The sequence below is a fragment of the Callospermophilus lateralis genome, chromosome 7 (assembly GCF_048772815.1).
Source record: "Callospermophilus lateralis isolate mCalLat2 chromosome 7, mCalLat2.hap1, whole genome shotgun sequence".
In the NCBI taxonomy this organism is placed as follows: Eukaryota; Metazoa; Chordata; class Mammalia; order Rodentia; family Sciuridae; genus Callospermophilus; species Callospermophilus lateralis.
In genome coordinates this window covers 108381257-108401969 of record NC_135311.1, presented here as the reverse complement: position 1 = coordinate 108401969, position 20713 = coordinate 108381257, and the positions used below count along the sequence as shown (strand labels likewise).

General features: G+C 34.0%; 1 protein-coding gene across 5 annotated transcripts in view; it reads right to left on the bottom strand.

Moving 5' to 3' along the window:
- Window positions 1-583: 583 nt before the first annotated feature.
- Window positions 584-20713, bottom strand: part of Stil (STIL centriolar assembly protein) — a 51949-nt gene continuing 31819 nt past the window's right edge. For 3 of the 5 annotated variants that reach the window (XM_076862792.2, XM_076862794.2, XM_076862796.2), the window contains 5 exons: window positions 19013-19178; window positions 13015-13237; window positions 7750-7960; window positions 6236-6486; window positions 584-1373 (listed from right to left, as the gene is read on the bottom strand). In XM_076862792.2, coding sequence (XP_076718907.2) covers window positions 584-1373; window positions 6236-6486; window positions 7750-7960; window positions 13015-13237; window positions 19013-19178 — 1641 coding nt within the window. Of the gene's footprint in view, window positions 1374-6235; window positions 6487-7749; window positions 7961-10684; window positions 10699-13014; window positions 13238-19012; window positions 19179-20713 lie in introns of all 5 variants that reach the window. The other 2 variants (XM_076862793.2, XM_076862795.2) reach the window with 1 other exon arrangement.

The following is a 20713-nucleotide window of genomic DNA, read 5'->3' as shown; positions in this document are numbered from 1 at the left end:
ACTCATACCCAAAACTTTTCTTATTTAATAATAGCTAATGCTGTATGTTAAACATCAACCCACCAGATCTCAAGTTTTACTTGCAGAGTTTAACTAATATACTTAAGATACATACCTTATATGAAATATCTTAAAATATTTTAAAAAGTAACTTCCCCCTTAAACTCAAGAAGGGCTGATTTTTTTCAGCCAGGGTCAGGTTAAGTATATGGTTTTTTACTGATACTGGGTAGATGCCTAAATGCAACATGCTAGGAAAATGGACTTTTTAAAACACACAACATAAAACAGCAGTTGAGAGAGTTGAAGAGCATCTATTTATCTAAATTTGTTGAAATAATTGTTAGGAGTTTTTTCTTTTTTGAAAGGTTTCAGTGATGCTGAATAAAAATCTGGCCTCCTCATTAGCCAGTTATCTCACAGACAATCAAGTCATTTGTTCAGCTCTTTGTAATCAGCTGTTACCAAGAAAGAGATTGACTCCTACAGTGATTAGGAATCCAAAACTACCCAAAGGCTCTGGTTTCTCTAAGTACCTTCAGAAGACACCAGTTCTTGTATCAGAAAAGAAAGAGTTAAAGGTTTAAAATAATTTTGGCAACTGTCTGAGACGTTTTACATCTAAAAATGTACCTACTGAGTTCATGCTATTCATTTGCTTTAAAGTTTCAGAAGGTTGTAAACTTTCAGGAAAAATTGGGACATCCTTTTCATTTTCTTTCTCAGGATGTTGAGTAAACTCGGCTTTTCCAGGCCGGAGGTTCACTGCAGGACCAGGCCTGAGGTTCTTTAATAAGAAAGCTGGGTTTTCCTTCAACTGCTGAGTTACTTTAGGCTGCACCACTTCATTTGTGATATTTCTCAATACTGGTACATCTGTGTTAGTGTCCACGGATTCACAGATATAGCAATTAGTTGTTTCATAGGTATTCCTCAAAGGTTCTTTCTGATGACCAACTTGTGCAGGTATGGAAGTGGGGGTTTGATTCAATGAATGGTTACTCATACTATCTGCAGAGGTGGAAGGATCCTCTTCATCTCCACTATTATCACTGCTTTGTATGAGTCCATATCTCTTCAAATATTTTTTGGTTGCAAATGACATGTTGCTTGGTGAAATTAAGCTAAGTCCCACTGTGTTTTTGTCTGTATTAATATGTAGAAGGCTAAAAGATGAGTCACAGTTATTTTGGTTTGATCGAGTGAGAGACAATTGTGACAACTGATTTTCATTTAAATATTTCAGCGCTATAGCATTTGCCTCCATGCTCAAATCCACACCAGTGGGGCTTAAACCACTCATGCCAACATTAGCAAAAGACATATAGTTTAATCCAGAGATCACTGCTTCTGGGCTGATGCATGCCAACACACTGAAAGACACAAAATAATAAGTCATCATTTTGAGTAATAGAGTTTCATCTAAATGTGTTCCTGAATATGAAAGTAACAAAAGATTTCAGCTTTAAGTGCCTAGTGCTTTTTATCTGACTACTCAGACATTTAAGTTTCCATGACCTATCTGCCCATTCAAGGGATAAATACGATAACCCAGAAGTAAAATTCATGATTTACAGACTGAAAGTGGAATACAAATTGATTTTCCTAAATTTGTTAATTTGTATGTTCACTTACTCTGGTGCCAAAGATCAAACCCAGGGCCTTGGGCACACCAGACAATTAATTGCTCTACCATTGAGCTACATCCTCAACCTCTGATTTTCTTAAATATGTACATCAGTCATGGTTTTAAGAACAAATACAAGGCTCCAAATGTAAAATTTATTCAATATTGCTGTGTCATTTAATTTTCAACCATTAACCCTAAACAGCTAATATTCAATGTAAAGTAAAATGTACAAGTAAAATGAATCACAAAACACATCTGATGATTTGACAGTACAAGCTTTGGTAAGTGGCTCAGAAAATTAAATTGCTCATAGTAGAAGAGATTTCCATTTGCAATAAATAAAATCATCAATTGGTCTCTGGATAGAGCCTTACAAATACAATACATAAACTTTAAAAAAAAATTTTTTTTTCTTAGTTTTTAATAGATCTTTATTTTATTAATTATACGTGGTGCTGAGAATCAAATCCAGAGCTTCACATGCCAGGCACGTGTGCTACTGCTGAGCCACAGTCCCAACCCCATAAATTTTTATTATATAATCTAAAACTAACTTTTGTTGGTATTAACTGATTTGCCCTTTCCTTCATATCTTTTCCCCCAAAGCTGAAGTTAGTAAGTGGCAAGTTGAGAATGAAACTCATGTCTGCCATACTCTCTGGGGCTCTGTAACAACGGATTCATTACACTGTGTTCAGCAGTTTGCATTTTGCTATCATAGAGTCTTTCATGCACTGTTTGTTGTGATAAACATTAAGTTCTGGTCAAAGAACATACTATGACTTTCCATGTCATCCCACAAAGAAATCCAGCTGTTTAACATGTGCCAGCCACTACTTAAACATACAGCCCAGCAAAACCAAATAATGATCAAGTACTTTCATTCTTATAAGCACCTGAAATTTCAAAGAAGCTACATCCAGTCATTAATACTCCCCCAAGTCAGTGGTGTCATCACCAAACAATGAATAGTGCTCAATAATGTTGGTCTTTATTTTTTATTCTTTAAAAGAGTGTGTGTGTGTGTGTGTGTGTATGTGTGTGTATATATATATATATTTTAGTTGTAGTTGGACACAGTATCTTTATTTTATTTATCTTTATGTGGTGCTGAGTATTGAACCCAGGGTCTCGCACGTGCAAAGCAAGCACTCTGCTGCTAAGCCACAAATCCCAGCCCTAATGTGGGTCTTTATAACTAGCTTGGAATTCTCCCTCAATCTTCTGGGTACTTAATGTTTCAGAGGCTATTTTATAAAATGGAAGAGATGCTACCAATTTATTTAGGCATTATTTTTTCATGAAAATGCTTTGTGAATATAAGTCTTTGTGAATATAAGTCACAGTGAAAATGTGAATATAAGTCTACTTTCTTTGCCTAATTCCTCAAAATAATAAACATTTTGCATTTTAAATCAGAAAACATATACATATTATATTTAAGTGTAATGTCTATAAATACTTATGTAAATAATTTGATGAAAGAAATACAACCTTCTAATTCAAAATGTTAAAATATTTAGAAAAAAAAATTGGTCTAATTTTAAATATACCTGCAAGTAACAATGGTGGATAAGTTAGAATGTGGTAGGGAGTGATAGGAGGAGAGTATATTAAAAAACTAAATTCAAGACAAACAGTCTACCACTCAATTAAGAGTTGTTAAAATTATTAAAGAAAAAAGACTGAAAGGAGATATACAAGCAAAATTTTAATAGTTGAGTTTGGTTGGTAAAAATATGAGAATTTTTTTTTGGTCTACTCTTCTAAATTTTCCATTTCCAAAATAAGCTTATATTACTTAGCAGGAATAAATGTCAAACTATGTTCAAAATTCTTCAATATTTTATACAATAGTTTATGCTATACATTTTTAAACTTTTCATATGAAGATATAGCTAAATGTTACTATAAAATGTTTGCCAACAGATTCCTTTATAGAAACACTTAATTTAATTTATTGTTTTGAACTGAAAATTGAATTTTCTTTTTTCCAGTATTGGAGGTTGAACTCAGAACCAGGGAAGCACTCTACCATTTAATTACACTCTCCATCTTTTAAATTTTATTTTGACACAGGATCTTGCTAAGTTGCCTTTGTAAGCCTTGAACATGTGATCTTCCTGCCTCAGCCTTCCAGGTAGCAGAGATTACAGGCATATTACACCATGCCCAGTGAGAATTTAATTTTTTCACATTTGTTTCCATTTCCTTGAGCAAGTAAATTTACAAATCTAATTAGAATTTTAGAAACTAAAAACCTGTCTATGGGGGCTGGGTTGTGGCTCAGTGGTAGAGTGCTCACTTAGCATATGTGAGGCATTGGGTTCAATCCTCAGCACCACATAAAAATAAATAAATAAAGGTATAAAAAAATCCTATTAAATTGAGAGGCCCATTTAAAAAAAAAAAAGTCAGTTGGACACACTCCTGGAAAAAGGAATGTTTTTGCTTTTTAGATGACATAACTATGTAATCATACATCTATTAGCTAGCATATCTATGAAATTTTCAACTTACACAATGTATAATTGAATTAAAAATGGGTATTGCTTGTAATACTAAATGGAAATGCCTGTTTTCTGTTAAGAAAAATAAACAAAACTATATATAATAAAACAGCCAACTGTTTCCTAAAAAGTTGATTTTTTTGCAGAGTTATTAGTTCAGAGAACACTTTTTCACTTTCTAAAAGTTTAATCGTAAACATAAATTTTTATTTTCATAGTAAATTTATAATACACATTGTTATTTAAATTAGGAGAACAATCTTAATTAAAACAATCTGACTACCTCACACTGACATACAAAAAAGGCTGTACTTTCCATTTCATTTGAGGTATTTAAAAAACAAATCAAGCCCCATGTGGTGGTGCATGCCTGTAATCTCAGTGACTTGGGATACCGAGGCAAGAGGATTGCAAGTTCAAGTCCAGCCTCAGGAACTCAACAACCCCTTAAGCAATTTAGTGAGATCCTGTCTCAAAATAAAAAGGGAAAGGAAAGGGAAAGGGCTATGGTTTAGTGGTGGTAAGGTGCCCCTGAGTTTAATCCCCAGACCAAAAAAAAAAAAAAAAATCAAGACACTGAAGACATTAAAATAGGATGATAGGATGGCTGGGGCTAGGGTTATGGCTCAGTGGTAGGGTGCTCGCCTTGCACATGCAAGGCCCTGGGTTCAATCCTCAGCACCACATATAAATAAATAAACAAATAAACAAATAAATAAAGTTATTGTGTACAAGTACAAAAAACATTAAAAAATAGGATGGCTGCTGTTAAAAAATATATTGCCTAAAAATATCTACTAAAACTTCAAATGCATATAACCCTGAGCAACAACCCTTTGATCCTGCCTACCTACCTAGGAATTTATCTTACAAAGATACTTGCACTGGGGTTAGAGATGCAGTTTAGTGATATAGTGCTTACCTAGGTAAGGCACTGGGTTCAATTTCTAGCACTGCAAAAAAACCAAAAAACCAAAAAAAAAAAACAAAAAAACAAAAAAACAAACCAAAGATACTATATGATTACCTGTAGATGATGTTCACTTAGCATTGTCTAAAATAACAAATAGAGATCTGGATAAAAAGTCCATCAATAGAGGACTGGGGTTGGATATAGTAAATGAGTACAATAGAAAATGATGCAGCTGTTAAAATGCATGAGAAAGAACTATATCCAAGATATAATAATGTTAATTTTAAAAAATTAAATCACAAACCCTATCATACATATATATATATACTTTAACATGTAAAATATTTCTAGAAGAATACAAGAGAAATGGTTAAGAGAAGCAATCTAAAGGAGATAGATTGAGAAATTTGGGGGGGCAGGGGTTTTTTGTATTCTACCTTATATTTTTCCACATTGTTTATTTTTTAATCCAGGAAATTTTATTAGATTTTTAAAAACAAAAAATAACTAACAGAAAACATATTAGCCTTAACAATAAAACTTTCCAGGTATTATTTTATTTCATTTTTGAGGGTACCAGGGACTGAATGTGCTGAGCAACATCCCCAAGCCCTTTTTAAAAAAATTTTTATTTTGAGATAGGATCTTGCAAAGTTGCTTAAGTCCTCACTAAATTTGCTGAGACTGGTCTTAAACTTGTGATTCTCCTGCTTCGGTCACCCAAGTCACTAGGATTACAGGCATATAATACCATGCCCAACTCTGAGGTTATTTTCAATAAAAAGGGATCTGAACAGGGTATGTTAAGTTGGACACACTCCTAGAAAAAGGAATGTTTTTGCTTTTTAGATGACACAACTATGTAACCATACATCTACTAGCTAGTGTATCACCTTGCCACCTCTAGAAGAACGTTTAGACTCAGTCAATAAATCTCATTTCTCTTCTCCAAAGTATATCTCTCTCATATATATATATATAGCAGATGTTATGTTATGTATGTAACCTCTCCTACTAAAAATGAAAAAACCTAAAATATAAAGATGATCTCATTCATTCTAGGTAAGCTGGCCCTGAACAAATGATGAATCAATTAAGGTACAAATTTATATCTTCTCCCATGAGACTGTTACAAAAAACCTAAAATTTATTCATCTTTTAGAACAAATTTAAAAAAGTTACCTGGCCTGATCCACTTTATGTGAATTTTTCTTCACTTTAGTGGGAGAATCAATTTTTACTCCCAGGCTTCTTAGTTGCTTAAGAGTTGCATTCAGAACACAATCTTTGTCCACCAGTCCTGAACTGTGTTTTTTTTTCTTTGTATGGTAAACATTTTGGGTTCTGGTACATTCATGGCTGATAAGTACTGCTTTAGTAGATGACTGTTCAGTTTCTTTGGAGGAGTTACTTAATAGATGGTTCACTTGACCCTGATAAAAAGAAAAATTACATATTTAAAAATTACTATTAAAAATCTTAGGATAAGATCCTAAATAACACCATAAGGAAGGCCAGGGGAAGGCAAATTGACATTATCTTATCAAATTCCATAAAATATCTAGTACATCTGCAAGTATTAGGGGGTTTTTACAAAAGAAGTCTACCTTCATTATTTGTCAGTCCGTACAGGAAAGAGAAGAGTTGTTTTGTTTAAAAAACAAAATATTCATTTTTTAAACCAACATTTTAAAAATAAATTGAGTAATATTCCAAGTGCTTTTAAGGATCTATAATAAATTCTGTATAAACAAATTTTAAACCATGTTTTCATTTACAAAATAGTAATATGTTTAGGGTTGTAAATTAGACTTTTATGTTATTTTTAGAATTACTTTTTTTTTTTTTTTTCACTTTCTAAAAATGAAAATGCCCTGTGATACTATCTCTGCTTTCCTGGCATTAAAGCATATTTCATTCTCTGAGCATACAGGGTTAACACCAATCTAGGACCTAGTAGGCAGATAAAAAATATGTGTTCACTGATGAATACATGGAGTCCTAGTGAAGTATGTTTAATTAGCTGTCAATTACAAATAGAGAAATCAAATGTTCCTAGGTCAAAATTTTTGGATCGAAGTAATAGGCAGGGTCATCTTAAGTCCCAGTTCATGTTCTAAGTTTTCTAAGAAAATGAGGTACTCCAACTAAAGCTATCCCTGCTGATTCTGTGTTCCTTTTGCTTTACACCACTTTTCAACTTGTCATAGAGTGGTTGCTTGTGTTCTTGTATTATTATTTCTCCTATGTTCTCGCAATCATCTTTATATATCCATTTTCTTAATCCCCTTTCTTAGACTAAGCTAAAAACTGAATAAACATCTGCTTACCTGAAGTCAATAAGTCTTACCATAAATATTCCACTAACTTTTCAATTTTCAAGCTTTTTACAAACTCTTTGTTTTTTTGTTGTTATTGTTACTAACTTTAGCATGAATTTAGCACAATAGCAATACTTACACTTACATTTAAAAAATAAGCTTTTTTTTGCTGAGTATCTGATAACTGGCATATTTACATTTAAGTTATCACAATTTCTAAAAAAGCTAAAAGAAATACATGATATACTGTTCATTAGGTAAAAAAATATTTTTATTTCAAATTCCCTATTAGTTTAAATCTAGGGAAAATTTAACTAATATTCCTTGTATTAAAAAATCATCTCACAAAAGATGAAATGCTCCCCGTGTTCTTACCAATAAATCCTGGTAGATGTTCTGGTTATCTGATGGCTGATGAGACAAAGGTTGCATTACTTGCTCAATTTTTGGTTTCTCAGACGTTTCAGTATTGGTATTGGCACCCTCTGTTGGCCCAGTCTGTAAGCACATGCCCATGCTCTCTGACAGCAAGGCATTTGGAAAGAATATCGGCACATCGGGTTCTTTTCTCACATCTGAAGAAGAGCTGCATGATAGGACATTTAAGTAAATGTTAGTATCTTAGTATCAAGGTACCTTTAACTGTATATTTGAAATGTAGTAACTTTGGAAGAAAAGGGTAAGACTCAAGCAGCATCTGGTTTGTATTTTCAGCTGGTGGTATATATAAATAAACCATATTGATCTGTTTATTTCTTCTAAACCTGGTGCAATAAAAATTTAAAATATATAATTTGCTCACTTTGAGTTTTAAAATAATTGTCAAGATCCTTGTCAAATGAAAAGTTCATAAGTTGCCATTGATAGTCATATAGTTGACGGTATTTCTATTCTTTATGCTTTTGTGTATTTTTTTCCAATTTTATACAGTAAGCATTTATACTTTCAAAGTAAAAAATATGAAACATTTTAAGTAACTAGGGAAAGTAGTAGTATATTTCTGTTTATTATTATTATTATTATTTTAAAATATTTTTTACTTGTTGATGTACCCTTTATTTTTTATTTATTTATATGTAGTGCTGAGGATCAAACTCAGTGCCTCACACATACCAGGCAAGTGCTCTGCCACTGAGCTACAAACCCAGCCCTATTTTTTATTTTTTTAATATTTATTTTTTAGTTGTAGCTGGACACAATATCTTCATTTAATTTATTTATTTTTATGTGGTGCTGAGGATCAAACCCAGGGCCTCTCATGTGCTAGGCAGGTGCTCTACTGCTGAGCCACAACCCCAGTCCCAAGTAGTATATTTCTTATTAGAACAGTAATCTGTGGGATTATAGAAAATGGAGGAAAGCAATGTTAGCTAGTAGAAGCATTATTATTATTAGTCCAGGCATAGTTTAAAGTGCATCATCTTTTTTTTCTTTTTAACATTTTTTTTAAGTTGTAGATGGACACATTATCTTTATTTTTATTTATTTATTTTTATGTGGTGCTGAAGATCAAACCCAGGGCCTCACATGTGCAAGGCAAGTGCTCTTCCACTGAGCCACAACCCCAGCCCTCAAGTGCATCATCTTATGTAAACCTTACCAAAAAAGTCTATGAGATAGATATTATATATCATCTCCATTTAACAGACAAAGAAATTGAAGCACCCTAATTGGATATGTTCTCTTGCTTCTTTTAACTCCCATTAGCACCTTCTTTTTATGTTTTAAGTTGCATTTGTGTCTATTTATATTATAACTATCTGTGTGTTTATAATGTCTTGGGCAAATTTCTGAACCTCGGTTCCTTTCCTGGGTTGAAAAACTGTGATAAAATTAATGGAGATGCAGAGAAACTAACACAGTACCAGATGTACACCAGTGGGTGATCCATAATTATTAGTTCAACTACTACTGCCTTCTCCCTGTGCCCCAAACATCAGATTGAGCCTTTATTTTCAACCATGTTGACCAATTTCACTTTAATGAAAACACCAGAACTTAACAATAATTAGATGCTAAGGCTCTGTTCAAATTATTTTACATATATGAACTCATTCAATTCCCATAACAATCTTATGAAATAGGTACTATTATTATTCCCACTTCATAAATGAGAAAACAGAGTCCCAAGAGATCAAAAGACCTGTCCAAAATCATACTGTTGTGATTCAAATCTGGTAGTCTAACACCAGAGACCATGCTCTAATTCACTGTTACACTGTATGTTCAAGGACTTGAAAATATATGTCCTGATGTCTAACCTAGCAAGAAAAAAACAAAAGCTAAAAAAGAACCAAAACATTACAAAGATCTCTCAAAAGATTTAAGATTAAAACAAAACCTTAAAAGATGACTCTAATATGCCAAAGAATATTAGGTATACCCAAAGGGTGGCTCCTGAAAAAATAATCATATTAAAATAAAGTCTTTATAATACCACATACCATTATTCTCCATGGGGAAAAAGCAATCAATAACCAATTAAGCTGCAAGGCAAATAAACTTATCTTTAACAGACTGTTTCAACATCAAAAAGACTGATCCAGTAAGGCATCCAAGGGAGACTGAGAGCCCAGGTAGCTGAGTGACATGTATGAATACTCAGCAACGGGAACTACAGCACAGGTTAGACCAGATGTTTGGGAGGAGTCCAGAGAAGCACCAGAACCTCCATAGACAACAATGGAGATAGCATTTAATCCAACTCAATGCATTTCCTGAACAAAAGACTAGATTTACATCTAGTTATATGTTAGAATCAATGAAGGTGATTAATTTCTCTGAAAAAGCAATTAAGTTCTTTCTATCAGTTAACTCGGATCTGTTTCTAAAGTTAAAAACCACCAAAGGATTAGAGATATTTAAAGTTCTAACTTGAAAACTCCCATAATCCTTGAAAATATTCTTCAGTTTACAGAACTAAGTCAAGGAGAATAAACAGAGATAACCATAGTTCATTCCTTACCCACCTCAGTTTCTGTAAATATTCCAAATAAAATGTGGATCTACAGAAAAAATTACAGAAATTAATATGATCATGACCCTGTAGGAACTCAATCTGGCCATGGTGATATACACAAAAGATCTTTTCAATATACTGTGGTACATCAATGAGTACTTAATTGATTTATAAGAATAAAACACTGTGTACTAAAATGAGGAGATCTGTGGTTCTCTGTTGTTTTCTGGAGGGGCATATTTATTGTTTTAACCATCACTGTAATTAGAACAATTTAAAATGTCAAATGTTATCACAAGATTTAGGATAAAAATAGGTCATCCACTTTCTATCTGCCCTATGCCACCTTACCAGCAAGTTCACCTCTTTTACCTGAGGTATTTTATATCTACATTATTCTTTTACCTTCAAATCTTATCCTACATTTGATATTTTCCATGATTTCCACAGGTCCAAGCCACCCTCATCTTATTTGCTTATTAAGTCCACTAACCAGTCTCCCAATTTCCTCTCTTAAATCTCTTTCATTTGTTCAAAAAACAACAAAAAGGGTCTTCAAAAATATGAAAATCAGGGGACTGGAGTTGTGTGTGGCTCAGCGGTGGATCACTTGCCTAGAATATATGAGGCATTGGGTTCGATCCCCAGCACCACATACAAATAAATAAAATAAAGGTATTATGTCCACCTACAACTAAAAAAAATATTAAAAAGAAAGAAAATCAGGGGCTGGGTTGTAGCTCAGCGGTAGAGTGCTTGTATAGCATGTGTGAGGCACTGGGTTTGATTCTCAGCACCACATATAAATATATAAAATAAAGGTCCATCAAAAAATAAAAAAAAAGAACAAGAAAATCAGATCATATCACACCACTGTCTGAAATCCTCCCCTGGCTTTAATGAATAGGGAATAACTCCAAAACTCCTTTCTACATCCTACAAACCCCTATATTCTTTGGCTCCTGCCTTGATCTCTGCCTTCATTTTTTACACTCTTCGTTATCAGTCACTGTATCCAGTCATACTGCCTTTCCTGCTTATTTCTAGATCTGTCAAGCTCATGCACAACTCAGGGTCTCAACACTTGGTATTTCTTCTAACCACAACCCTCTTCCCAAAGATCCTGTCATGACTGGTTCCTTCTCATTATTCAAGTCACTGCTCAAATGTCACCTCTCAAAGAGGCTTCCTTTCCCACCCTATTCTCATGCTACCATTCCAGTTACACCGTACTTGATCACTCTGGTTCATTTTCTTCACAGTAGCTGTCACCATATGAAATTATATTATTTTGTTGCTTATGAGGATATATTTCATAAAATTAGGAGCTTTGTCTAACCTACTGCTTGATCTCTAGTGCCAAGTTCTGTGGGAGCACATACCACAAGTCCAAAGAAAATTTGCTGAATTTATTACCAAATGTGCTGAGGATCTGAATTACTTTGGATTTTTTTTTTAATTTTTTTATTTTTAGGTGGACACAATATATTTTATTTTTATATGGTGCTGAAAATCGAACCCAGTGCCTCATGCATGCTAGGCAAGCGTGCTACCACTTAAGCCATACCCCCAGCCCCTACTTTGGAATTTTTTAATAGAAAATTTCACAATGAAAAGTTTCAAACAAGAGATTATCTAATAAATTAGCACATACCATCTGTTTCAAAACTTATCAATTATAAGACAAATTTATTTCATTTGTCTTCATTTCTTAGCCATATCATCTTCCATTAGATTATTCTGAAGCAAATCTCAGATAAGTATTCAGGTTGTTATCTTTCAAAAATATTCTTTTTTGTGTAATTTTAATAGGGAATCATAAAAATTTTTATAATTCTGAGCCCCATCTCCATCTAGAACCTAGTATTATAAGAATCTTAAAGGTGAGGACTGAGTGTATGTAATTTGAAGTTTTCTTCAGTTGTTCTGAGTTATTCAGGCTGTTAATACATCCAGTGACTGACATCTGGGAATGGTTCAAGAAAGCTCAAAAACGTCACTTATGCAGACACCATATTATGGAAATATATCAATGAAAATACCATGTAGAAAATAAATAGTTTTATGTTAGAGTAACAAAAAAAATTTTTTTTTTTTGGTGGGGGGTGCGGGTACTAGGGATTAAACCCAGTAGCACTTAACCCTGAGTCACATCCCCAGCACCCTCCCCCCTTTTTTTTTTGAAAAAAAGATTGAATAAGAATTGCACAGAGCCAGGCGCAGTGGCACACGCCTGTAATCCCAGTGGCTCTGGAGACTGAGGCAGAAGGATTGCTAGTTCAAAGCCAGCCTCAGCAACAGCAAGGCACTAAGCAACTCAGTGAGACCCTGTCTCTAAATAAAATACAAAATAGGGCTGGGGATGTGGCTCAGTGGCTGAGTGTCCCTGAGTTCAATCCCCGGTACAAAAAAAAAAAATTGCACAGAATGGTGATAATAGTAAATAACAATGCATGATATATTTCAAAATTGCTAAGAGTGTATTTTAAATGTTTGCATCATACCAAAAAAATGATAACTATGTGACACGATAGATATGTTGAACAGCCTGATTTGCTCATTCTACACTGTAAACATCTAAATGTATCCCATAAAATTGTCAATTTAAAGATAAAATGTGAAAACAAAAGAAAAAAGAAAAAGACAAAAATAGGATGAAACACGAATAAAGGAAACCTTACTTGGATTCATTAACTGGCTGATTAAATTCTTCCACAGCAATGTTGCTTTCTTCAAAACTGGGAATATCAACTTCTCTTAATGAAGATGCACTACCTGGAGGACTTGTGACTTCATTATTAATATCGACAGAAAAATTCATGTCCTCACTAGAAATCTTGGTGTCATCTTGCTTCAGTTGAGAATCTTGATCATCGTCTGGTGCATTCCAAAATAGGCTGGCACCTGGAGGTAAAGTGATTTAACAGACACTGAAATAAATATTCAATTACAAAAATAATGAAAATAAAAGCTTGTTATGATTAGCTATATTATTTTAACACAATTATGTACAACTGTTTTCAGATTATATTTCCTCAGAAATGCCACAAAAAGGTAGGTGAAAGAAAGGTAGAAAGAAGAAAACTGGGACAAAGGGAAAGGGGACATCCTGGGTCCTGCCTCTTTTAGAGGAATGACTCTGTTTTACATATTAAGGTTCTTTGTGTGTTGAAAACTGCTGCTCTAAATAGCAGGAGAAAATACATAAAATACAAAACCCTAGAATCTCTGGGCTTCATCCTTAAATAGAATATTTAAGAAACTATATTAGAGAGGCATCAGACATATGTAATACGGGCAAGTATTTAAAAATCAAATGCTCCCCAATATTTATGGACCATCTGCATATATTTTCAGGGCTTTTTGCGTATTTGCTCATACTTTTTGTTAAATTAACTATTTTTTTATTTTTATTTTTTATTACTGGGAATTAAACCCTATTTAAACCCTAATCTACTGCTAAGCTACATTTCCAGCCCTTTTTATTTTGAGATAGAGTCTTAGTAGGTTGCCCAGTCTGGCCTCGATCCTCCTGTCTCAGCCTCTCAAGTCGCTGGGATTACAAGCATGCATTACCATGACTGGCTAACCCACTTTACCTTTGCCTAGTGTCATCGTTTCTGTGAAGTTGTACATTTGCTGTGCTAGTTATTGCTCTTCTAATACTCATAACAATAAATACATTTACTGGATGGAACTGGAGGCTATCACACTAAGTGAAATAAGCCATTCCCCCCCAAAACAAAATGTTCTCTCTAATGTGCGGATGCTGGCTCACAATAAGGGTGGGGGAGTGTGTGTATAAAGGTTCACCAAACTGGACAGAGAGGAATGGGGAAAGAAGCGGGGATGGGAATGGGGGAGACAGTAGAATGAATTGGATATAACTTGCCTATGTTCATATATGAATACATGATCTGTGTTAACTCCACATCATGTACAATCCCAAGAATGGGAAGTTATACTCCATGTATGTATTATATATAAAAATACATTCTACTGTTGTATATAATTAAAAAGAACAAATAAAAATAAATAAACTTTAAAACTTAAAAAAAAAAAAGAATAAATACATTGCAAAATGTAAAATATTCATCACCCCAAATCTTCTTTTGTATCATCAGTGATCTGCATTCTACAATTTGGGAAACACTGCTATAAAATAATGATTTAAAAAATATGATTAAAACCAAAAAGTTTAAATCCAAGTTGAAATGGTTTCTACTTAGGTGTTATGAAAATAAATGAATAAGTGCTGAGGCTGTAGCTCAGTGGTAGAGCACTTGCCTTGCATGTGTGAGGCCCAGGGTTGATCTTCGGCACCACATAAAAATAAATAAAAATAAAATAAATGAATAAAAAAGCAAGAGGTAACTTAGAATTCATTATTTTTTTAAAGACAATTTTGAAAAAGATAAAAAGGTCCTGCTTACTCTGACTATATATCAATATATACCTTTAGGGAATTAAGTACATGCAGAATAAATGTGCTTTGAAAAGTCATTTGGTTAAAAACTATTAATAATTCATTTTATGTAGATAAATAATAACTAAATATGAATCTATGATGATTTAATATATTTGAATTCATATATTATGTCTGAAAACGTCACAATTTCATAATCACTTTGAAAATGTGAATAACTTCATTCAATTGTCAATTTATTTACTCAATAGACATTGTTTCAGTGGTCCAGATCTCAAAAGCTTACAGTCTAGTGATAGATACAGATGTTAAGCAACTGGAATATCGTAAACACAGAATTTTACAAGAGAACGCAGAAGACTGCACTTTGGTACATTTATTGGTTCATAATACCCACAAGCTCCTTTTCTTTCTTTTTTAAGATATTTATTTATTTATTTATTTTAGACATTGTTTTATTTATTTCTCTTTTGATGAACTTCTTGAATATTTCATATTTCAGTTGTATGTTCTTGCTATTACATCCTTATTGAAAGAGTAAGTTCTAGCTGTAATTACACAGCTGTAATCCCAGCTACTCAGCAGGTAGAAGGATAGCAAGTTCAAGGTATGCCTGGGTATCTTAGTGAAACCCTGTCATAAAATAAATTAAAATGCTGGGGTGATGTAGCTTAGTGGAAAAGTGTCCCTGGATTTATTTATTTTTTTATTGGTTGTTCAAAACATTACAAAGCTCTTGACATATCATATTTCATACATTAGATTCAAGTGGGTTATGAACTCCCATTTTTACCCCAAATACAGATTGCAGAATCATATCGGTTACACATCCACATTTTTACATATAATGTAAAAATGATAGGCATATAATGCCCTATCAGTAACTGTTGTATTCTGCTACCTTTCCTATCCTCTACTATCCCCCCTCCCCTCCCCTCCCATCTTCTCTCTCTATCCCATCTACTGTAATTCATTTCTCTCCTTGTTTATTTTCCCATTCCCCTCACAACCTCTTAAATGTAATTTTGTATAACAATGAGGGTCTCCCTCCATTTTCATGCAATTTCCCTTTTCTCTCCCTTTCCCTCCCACCTCATGTCTCTGTTTAATGTTAATATTTTCTTCCTGCTCTTCCTCCCTGCTCTGTTCTTAGTTGCTCTCATATCAAAGAAGACATTTGGCATTTGTTTTTTAGGGATTGGCTAGCTTCACTAAGCATAATCTGCTCTAGTGCCATCCATTTCCCTGCAAATTCCATGATTTTATCAGCAAGAGAAACAATAAGAGAGGTAAATAGGGAGCCTACATCATGGGAACAAATTTTTACTCCCTACACTTCAGATAGAGCCCTAATATCCAGAGTATACGAAGAATTCAAAAAATTAGACAATAAGATAACAAATAACCCAATCAACAAATGGGCCAAGGACCTGAACAGACACTTCTCAGAGGAGGACATACAATCAATCAACAAGTACATGAAAAAATGCTCACCATCTCTAGCAGTCAGAGAAATGCAAATCAAAACCACCTTAAGATATCATCTCACTCCAGTAAGATTGGCAGCCATTAGGAAGTCAAACAACAACAAGTGCTGGCGAGGATGTGGGGAAAAGGGTACTCTTATACATTGTTGGTGGGACTGCAAATTGGTGCGGCCAATTTGGAAAGCAGTATGGAGATTCCTGGGAAAGCTGGGAATGGAACCACCATTTGACCCTGCTATTGCCCTTCTCGGACTATTCCCTGAAGACCTTAAAAGAACATACTACAGGGATACTGCCACATAGATGTTCATAGCAGCACAATTCACAATAGCTAGACTGTGGAACCAACCCAGATGCCCTTCAATAGATGAATGGATAAAAAAATTGTGGCATTTATACACCATGGAGTATTAAGATATTTATTTTTTAGTTGTAGTTGGACACAATACCTTTGTTTTATTTATTTATTTTTATGTGGTGCTAAGAATCTAACCCAGGGCCTCACAAACGCTAGGCAAGCGCTCTATCGCTGAGCCACAACCCCAGCCCCGCCCCCCACAAGCTCCTTTTCTACCCCACCTACATACACACTTTCCCTGGGAACTCTTGAATTTGCAATCCACAAAGGGGGGACTCCAGCAGCTAAATTCCTATTGTGTCTTTCAACCCCCTTACCACTGGTCCATGGATTAAAACCTAAAGCAAACTAGTCCACTAAGGTTTTCTTCAATTTCAAACTGCAACTGAGGGATAGTTACATGATTTGCACATATGGCTAGAACTGTATAATACAAACTTAGCTTCTGTAACAAAAGCTCCGAGGGGCTGGAATTGTGGCTCAGTGGTAGAGCTACTTGCCCACCAAGTGTGAGGCACTGGGTTCGATCCTCAGCACCCATATAAATAAGTGAATAAAATAAAGGTCCATCAACATCTAAAAAAAATATTTAAAAAGCTCCAAGTCAACCATTTTTACAATGGAAGCCAGACTGCAGAGGGAATTGAGTTAAACAACCTTTAGGACAGTCTTAATGGTAATTTTAGTGTCCAGTGGTTTCTCTTTTCCTTAAGTTCAGCTCAATCCTTGGTATTGTCTTCCATGAAACATTCTCATATCCTTGCAGAAAATTCCCCTTCTTTGAATTTGACTTAAAAATATGCATGTGGCTCTTGCTTCCCTCCCTCTTTTCTCCCTTCTACATAATAAATAGGTTCAGAAAAATATAGAAATTTGTCTTCCTTCTTTATTCTTTCTTAAATTTTTATTCTCCAGCTTCAAATCTTCATCTTTCATTTATGCAAGTCTGTTATCAAACCACTTGCATGCAAGCTCAAGCTTGCATCTATTTAGGCTTATTTCATGATCTTTCCTCTGCCTTCTCTAACTTCACTCCTTATACTTGATGTTACCATCCCCCCCATATCCCAAACTTAAAATCTTAGAGTAACTTTTATTTTCATTAAACTTTACTTTAGAATTAATTCTGAATTTGTAGTAAAAAATAGAGCTCCCATATGCCCCTTACCCAATTTCCCCAATAACATCTTAAATTACCAATATACGTTTGTCAAAATCAAGAAAACCAACATTGGTACATTTCTATTACCTAAACTCCAGGCTTTAATTGGATTTCACCAATTTTCCACCAGTATCCTTTTTCTGTTCTAGAATGCAATTTAGGATACTACATTGGTTTAGTTGGAGTAATTTATTAGTCCTCATTCTTCCTCAACTGCTACATCCAGTTAGTTACCTAATCTTATCAACATCCTATAAGACATTTCCCGCTCATTCTTTTTTTAAAAAAAATATTTATTTTTTAGTTTTAGGTGGACACAATATATTTATTTTTATGTGGTGCCGAGAATCGAACCCGGTGCCTCACGCGTGCTAGACGAGCACGCTACCACTTGAGCCACATCCCTAGTCCCTCCTGCTCATTCTTAATCACCAGAAATACAATTCAGAGCCCCATGTTTTCTCATAGAGTTCATACTATTTTTCTTACCCAATTTGTTCTGCCATTTCTCAACTCTACTTACTGAAATCTTGCATAACTTCTAATGCCCACACTCAATAACAATGCGTAGATAAAATCTTACCCTGATCCCTCAAAGCACTGATGATTTGTCTTATTAGAACTGCGTCTAACTTTAGCTATTTGGGAGACTGAGACAAGAGAATCGCCAAGTTCGAGGATAGCCTGAGCTACTTATTGAGACCCTGTCTCAAAATAAAAAAGGACTGGGGATATAATTCAGTGGTAGAGCACTCCAGAGTTTTTTTTTTTTTTTTTTAAAGGCTGGGGATGTAGCCAAGCCTTAGCATGCATGAGGGCCCTGGGTTCAATCCCTAGGATCTTAAAACAAACAAACCAAAGCAAACAAAAAGAATTAGGTCCAACCTAGAAAAGTAGTAAAACCAAACAATGTATCATGTTATGTAGTTTCTTATGTGTTCTTCGGTGCATTTTTCTTTCATAAAGAGTAAAATAACAGGGCCTGGGGCTGTGGCTCAGTGGTAGAACACTCCCCTGGCACCCATGAGGCACCACATTAAAATAAAGGTACTGTGTCCACCTACAACTAAAATATATGTATATATATTTCTAAAAAAAGAGTAAAATAACAGACTGAAGTTATATTTTCATCACCTTGATTTTATTCTATTGTACTGTGCACCAATTTTAGTATAAAAATCCAAAAGCCAGATATAAAAAAGCATTTCTTAAAAATTTCTTACAATTAAAAAAAAAATGAAATTACCTGTGCTCACAGCAATGCTTACACTTTTTTTCATGTGCGAGCCAGGGGAAGACTGTGCTTCCATGGAAACCAGCTCCATTTGCTTTGTAGCTTGCACAGTGTCTTCAACAATAGTTGTCTTAGGGGAACCAGGCTTCAGAGACTGTGCTTCCAGCAAACGCTGAATCTGTATCAATTAAAAACATACTTTAAATTGACAGTGAAGTTATCAACAAAATTGGCAGGAGAGTTTAATAATGAATAACAAAGTGTCCTAGTTATAAAGAGCTGACTTTTAACTATATTTTCTCACATTCCAATTAGAACATACCATGAAACTCTGTATAGAGTCATTATCATTAGTTATTAAGAACACTTTAAGCTAAGTAAAAATTTAAAAGTGAAACATAAAAGTGTTTAGATTAGCATTTGTAAACTGACACTCATATAGAAAAGTCTGAATGGTTAATATTTCAACATTTTATTCCTACTTCACTAATAAATTAAGGAAGAATGGTATACTGTGCATCCATGTACCAAATATGGAACATTTTACACAAAATTTTCTTAATAATGTTAATCAGAGTTGCCTACATTTGGCCATGCTGAAACTGGAAACGGTAATAAATAATAGCCATCACCTTTTGGGTGTTTCTTGTTTGCAAGACAAGATACCATAAATTTTTCTGAATGATTTTTATAAAAACCCCATAAAGAATATACTACTATAAAATACACTTTACCGACAAGAAAACATAAGGCATTGAAAATTTAAGTTTCTTGCCCAGATCACATAACTAACAAGTAGCAAAACTGAGGCTTAAAGGCAAATAGCCCCTCCTCCTCCTCCTTTAAAAATTTAGATATAGGGGCTGAGGTTATGGCTCAGAAGTAGAGCACTCTCCTTGCACGTACAAGGCCCTGGGTTCAATCCTCAGCATCACATTAAAAAAAAAAAAAAAAAAAAAAAAAAGCTATAAAAAATTGAGATATAATGAACATACCACAGAATTTACCACTTAAAAAAATTCATTAGTTTTAGTATATCACAAAGTTTGCAGCCATCACTATTACCTAATTCCAGAACATTTTTATCAAACTCCAATAGACTCCATACCATTAACAGTTACCTCCAACCCTTCTCAACCACTAAAATACTTTCTATCTTTATGAAATTTGCCTACTCCGGTCATTTTGTAAAAACAGAACCACACAGTATATAGCCTTGTGTCTGACTTCTTTCATTTTTTTCAAGGTTCAACAATATTATAGCATTTACTAATAGTTTTTATTGCTGAATATTCCATTTTATGAATATATGTCAAACCCTGTTTATCCATTCATTAGCTAGTAGGCAATTGGATTATTTAGTTTAAGCTATCATGAATAATATTGCTTTGAACATTTATATGTAGGTTTTTGTATGGAAATATTTTTTTCATTTCTCTTGGGTATACCAGAAGAGCTTCCCTTTATTTTCTGGAGGTACTTGAAATCAAACCCAGGGCCTCACAGGTGCTAGGCAAAAACCCTTCAACTGAATCATATCCCCAGCCCAACCCTGGGCTGTGCTTTTAAATACTGTGATTTTTTTTTTTTTAATACTGTGATTTTCTATTTCTTACAAATGGTACACTGTATTTAACTAATCTCATTAATTTTAGTGGATTAACATTATTAGTATAAATATTATCAACAAATTATTAAGATCAGTAGAAATAA